Raw genomic sequence first — 5,264 nt, 5'->3', positions numbered from 1 at the left:
CAACGAGATGGATTGGCCAAGTGGCAGCATTGATGGACTCAAAACGTGGCAACAGTAGTGAGGTTGGCCTAGGATCGGACAGTGTTTCATTCTGCTGTGCATAAGGTTGCTATGAGTCGGTATCAACTCAATGGCACCTAACAACAACAACATACATACATATAAGGAGCTCTGGTAGCATAGTGGTTATGAATTGGGCTGCTAATCTCACGGTCAGAAGTTCAAAACTACCAGCTGTTCCACAGGAGAAATATGAGGCTTTCTGTCCCATAAAGATTTACAGCCTTGGAAACTTTTACAGGGTCGCTATGAGTCGGAACAAACTCCACGGCACATGACAACAAGAACAATGCATACCTATATGAGAGGCCTTCAAACTTCAAAAAGTTCTTGGAAACATGGAATTAAAAGACAGTTTAAGTTTTCCTATGAAATTTTTTTAATCCCCTGATATACCTGCACACGTTTTTGCTTGTTTTTACTATTGTTTCAGAATTATTGATACCATATCAATTATCATCCGATTCTTTTTGTGTGTACTTTTTTAGTACCACTATTTTATCTAACTGTATAAGCGTCACCCTCCATGAGTCATATATATATATATAAAGAGAGAGAGAGTGAGCCCCCTAGTGTGTTGCTGTACGAAAAGCACTGAACTGCTAACCACAGGGTCAGTGGTTCAAACACACCAGCTGTTCCTCAGAATCCCTATGAGTTGGAACTGACTCCATGGCACTTAACAACAATACATATATATATATATATATATGGAGTTGGCACTGCAAGAATGTAAATGCTGAGGGTGAGTCTGAGTTCATTCAGAGTAGAATCATGGCATGCCTCAGGATTGTGGGAGAGTCTGTTTTGGGGCTTCAGTCTTTGTGGCACTGAGTAAGGATACCTGTGAAGACCTCTTTGCTATAGCTTCTCATGGAACAAATATGATAGCATAGATTTAGCCACTGTAGTATACGACATGGCGATGGCTTTCCTCAATTTATTACCATCACAAAAATTTTAAGTATTATTTTCATCATTCAGTTTCATGCACTAATGACTCAAATTTTAGTTTTCTATTTGGTATTACTATGTTGTTGTTGTTGTTAAGTGCCATCAAGTTGGTTCTAACTCATAGCAACAATATTCAGGGTTTCTGAGGAATGGTAGTGCGTTTCAGCTACCGAACTTGTGGTTCAAACCGACCTTGCAGGTGGGTGCTTATCCTACAGCGCCACACGGGGACCTTTGTGTTATCTCTCCTCTTTCCACTGTTGTCAGGTCTCTTAGGTAATATTGAAAACATCAATAATTAAAATGATTTGGAGGTTTCCAAGATTTATAATTCCAGGAAGAAAATAAATAAAGAGGTTTCCAATATACACTTTGAATTAGGAGATCTCTGAATACCAGCATCTTAAAAAAGACGTTGAAAAAAATAAATGTGTTAGTGAGAGGTAGAGGAAGAGAGAATCCCCCTTTTGAGTTTTTCACGAGGGTCCTCCTTGAGGTAAGATGAGGGTGCCATACTGCGGAAAGGGTGACTCCTTTGGAAAGGATTATAGGCAGTCTCAAAGTGCTGTCTCTGCCAAGCCTGAGATCTTCAATAACTCCTTCAAGAGGCTCAAAATAGGAGTGGGGCCCCCAGTCTCCTTGCATGGGTATTTGATCGTTCTGTACTAGAGAAATCCCATATATCTCAGTTGGATGGTTTGAAAGTCTTGACCAGTTTTTCCAATTAAATTTAGTGTCATGATAATTAGATTAAGGTATCTTGACTTTTTATCTTATTCCTAACATGTCAGCTTTTCTTTTCCTCTAAATATTGGAATCTTGGCCTTTATGCAGTTTTATGGTGGAAAAGAAAGATGGTGAGTTCGGATTCAAGAGGCCCAGTTCTGAATTTGTTAGGCTATTATCTAAGCATAAATCGCTTAACCTCTCTAATACTGAGTGTCTTCATCTGTAAAGTGAAGATAGGGTTAATGTGAGGAGTAAATGAGAGAAAGTTTGTGAAGTACCTAGCATGGTGCCTGTAACAGAGTTAGTGCTCAGTTTGTGTTACGTTTTAATATTCTTATTCTTGCTATTGTGTTCTCTGTAACAGAAGTTCCTGGAAAGTTCTAGAATTCTTAGAAATAGCAAAGTAAGATTTTAAGTATTCTTCTAAAAGGCTTTATATAATACCATGTAGCCATCATCTTTATTTTAGTTGTTAGCAGGAATGGAATGAGGTCTGTAATATAAGAAATGGATATATTTCCCTCTCAGTCTTTTTGCTCATTTTCCTTCTTCTCTATTTATTTCTCAGTCTTATATCTCAGTCTCTCTCAATCTCTCTCAACAGACCGGAACTGTTCACTTTGTAAAACAGTTGCAGTTCACCAACTGGCCAGACCATGGCACTCCTGCCTCAACAGATAATTTTATTAAGTTTGTTCGTCTGGCAAGGAAGAGTCACCAGAGGGGACCCATCGTTGTTCACTGCAGTGCTGGCATAGGCCGGACTGGGGTGATGCTGTGTATGGATGTCGTGTTCTGTGCCATCGAAAAGAATTTTCTGGTAAGTGGGTAGTAAGCAGATAAACCACAGCTGTTATTAAACAGTACTTTCAATACCCTTGCAATACTTGAAGACTAAAATCAGACCTTTAAGAATCTCATGGTTAAAAGCTCATGCAGCCTAATTTGCTGCAAGTTACTTAACCTCTATGGCCTTTTGACTCTTGGGGCTGGTTGTGAAATAAATTGCGTACAGCAAATAAATGGCTGGAGGTAGAGTGTAGTATTTATTAGGTGCACAATAATATGAGTTCATTTCCCCTCACTTGTCCTCCACCCCACACCCACCACACATGTTTTTTTAGAATACTATTAGAGACTACTTGTTTTTAATGAACAGAAATACATTCCCATGAGCACACTAACTAAAGCATAAACTTTGGAGTTAATGAGAGTACCCTGGGTCTGATTGCCAATGTTGCCACATGCTTTAGGTTTTAGTGACTGTGAAAATTGCTTGTCTTCTCTCAAATCTAGTTTCTATATGTCTTTTATAGAAACTCATGAAACCAAGAGTTAGGTGGTACACCTCTCACTGTGTTGTGTGCTAGGCCCCACACATGAAGGTCACTCAATTGAATTGCAGTTTGTTCAAGTGATTATGAAATTGGGAGCTTTAATGCCTTTAGGGATACTGCCACTGATTCATGTCTCCATTAAACACTAAGCATCTATTATGTACCTAGGAATGCAAAGATTTTTTTAAACCATAATCTAGAACATCAAGAACTCACCTCCCATTGGTGACAGTTAACTATAATATAATTCATTGATTAATCCAAAGATTTTTACTGAGCACTCATGATGTGTCAGGTAGTCTTCCAGAATTTGACTATGCCAAGGAGAATAAAACTCATATAGCTCATAAAGCAATATTCCTATAGCAATATTCCTATAGCTCATAAAGCAATAAAAAAAAGTATTACAGTTAGGACAATATAATGCCAAGTAGAAGGGTAGGCAGAAAGGAGAAAGTTTTCTACTGCAGAGGAATGTCTACCTGTTTCTTCTACCCAAAGTCACCTTTATCACTCTGTGCCAAAGCTGGATATGCACAGTGATGGGTAGAAAGGGAAAACTTGGTGTCTTGCCATCAGGTATTTCCAGAGTTATTCAGGACAGAATGCCAGCAGAAATCCCATGATCTGGCTGGTTTTCAAGCTGGAGGACTGCAGCGAGAACAGACTATGTTGACTTTGTGTTTCCATCTAAATTATTCCTCCCTGAGGTTTCTGAGACGCTTCACGTTTGGGTTCAATGGGAATGAAGAGTTAGTGAAACAAAGACCGTGCTGTCAGCAACTGTGATATATACTGTAGCATTAGCCTGGACCTCGCCATGCTGTGAGAAAGAACTGTTGATTTTATCATTCTGGTTTGAAATTCTGTTCTGCCTCCTTACGCTGTGACTACTGATTAAGTTAGCTAGTTTTAATTTCCTTATGAAAGGGGAACAGTTTTAGAGTTGTCAGAAGAATCATCTTATACTTAATAAGTATTCAGTAAATGCTTTACCCTTCCGTTTTGTTCTTTCAACTGCCCTTTCACCTTGATTCCCTTGACATGTATCAACATACATTGAATATGTGTTGCAGCTGAAGTGTTAATTGTGAAGTACTGGAACTGCCTTCCTGTCTGGCAGAAGTAAGGTGGGGAAGACATCTGTTACATAACAGACTCTTGGAAAAGTGACTGTTATCCTGAGAACAAGGAATGAGCAAATCCACACTGAAGGCATTTTCTCTAGAGACAAGCTCTGCAGTTAAGTTGTCAGAACTAGTGTCAGCTCTCTGCTTTGATTCTCAGGTTTACAGAGTTGCACCACAATGGCACCAGGCAATTGAAACTGTGGCAGACTGCTTCTGGTAGTAGAAGTACACCCTCCTGCCACATCCGAGAAAGGAAAACAGTCTCCTTCTTGGACAATGGAAACTTCCTTTACTCAATATCTCAAGCAAATATCTCCTAAACTTTTACTCTTTTCCACTAAGTTTTAATCACTTCCATGAGCTAATCACTCTGAAATATGCAGATCCATTTAGGCCATTCAGGACTATTTCAGACCATATAATTGAGAATGAGGTAGAAATAGTTTGTCAAACCAAATTCAGGTTATCATGAAGAAGGAATATGAATAGGTGGTCAAGAATATAACAAATACCCTTGAAAATGCTGACGTTTTAAATAGCATTTATCTGGTGTTTCCATTAATAATGTGTTTGGTTTTTGTTGTTGTTGTTGTTTATGTGTTTTAACAGAGTGAATTTAGTAAAGATTTTTTTTTATCTATATATATACAGAAAGTAAAAAACATACTGCTATAAAGATCATAGAAACCTTTATTAAACAAAGGTATCAAAATGTGAAGCTATTTGTTTTTCAACATATCCCCTATTCTAGGCCTATGCAGGGAGCACGGTGGCTCCCTACGATAAGCACTGAATTAAGAACCAGAAGGTCCGTGGTTCAAGTCTGCCAGCTGCTCCATGGGAGAGAGATGATGTTTTCTGCTTCTTTGAAGATTTAAAGCCTCAAAACCCTATACAGGATCGCTATGAGTTGGAATCGACTCCACACAACTAAACAGCAGGCCTATACACTGCTGCAGTCATTTTTATCATCTGCTCTTTTAGCCATCTCCCAAAGAATTCTGTGCTCTTTGATTTACACCACAGTGCAATGCAGTGTTGGCATCTTGAAGTG

At 38.8% G+C, this 5,264-nt stretch overlaps 1 protein-coding gene across 1 annotated transcript in view; it reads left to right on the top strand.

The window, feature by feature from the left end:
* LOC102821784 (tyrosine-protein phosphatase non-receptor type 20-like) overlaps positions 1-5,003 on the top strand; it is a 102,219-nt gene extending 97,216 nt beyond the window's left edge. The window contains exons 5-6 of the mRNA XM_006876157.1: positions 2,348-2,563; positions 4,962-5,003. Of these exons, the coding sequence (XP_006876219.1) occupies positions 2,348-2,563; positions 4,962-5,003 (258 nt within the window). The remainder of the gene's footprint in view (positions 1-2,347; positions 2,564-4,961) is intronic.
* The last annotated feature ends 261 nt before the right edge of the window (positions 5,004-5,264 follow it).

This window comes from Chrysochloris asiatica, unplaced genomic scaffold (genome assembly GCF_000296735.1).
Source record: "Chrysochloris asiatica unplaced genomic scaffold, ChrAsi1.0 scaffold00357, whole genome shotgun sequence".
Taxonomy (NCBI): Eukaryota; Metazoa; Chordata; class Mammalia; order Afrosoricida; family Chrysochloridae; genus Chrysochloris; species Chrysochloris asiatica.
The sequence above is the reverse complement of the archived record's forward strand: the minus strand, read 5'-3'. Positions and strand labels throughout refer to the sequence as shown.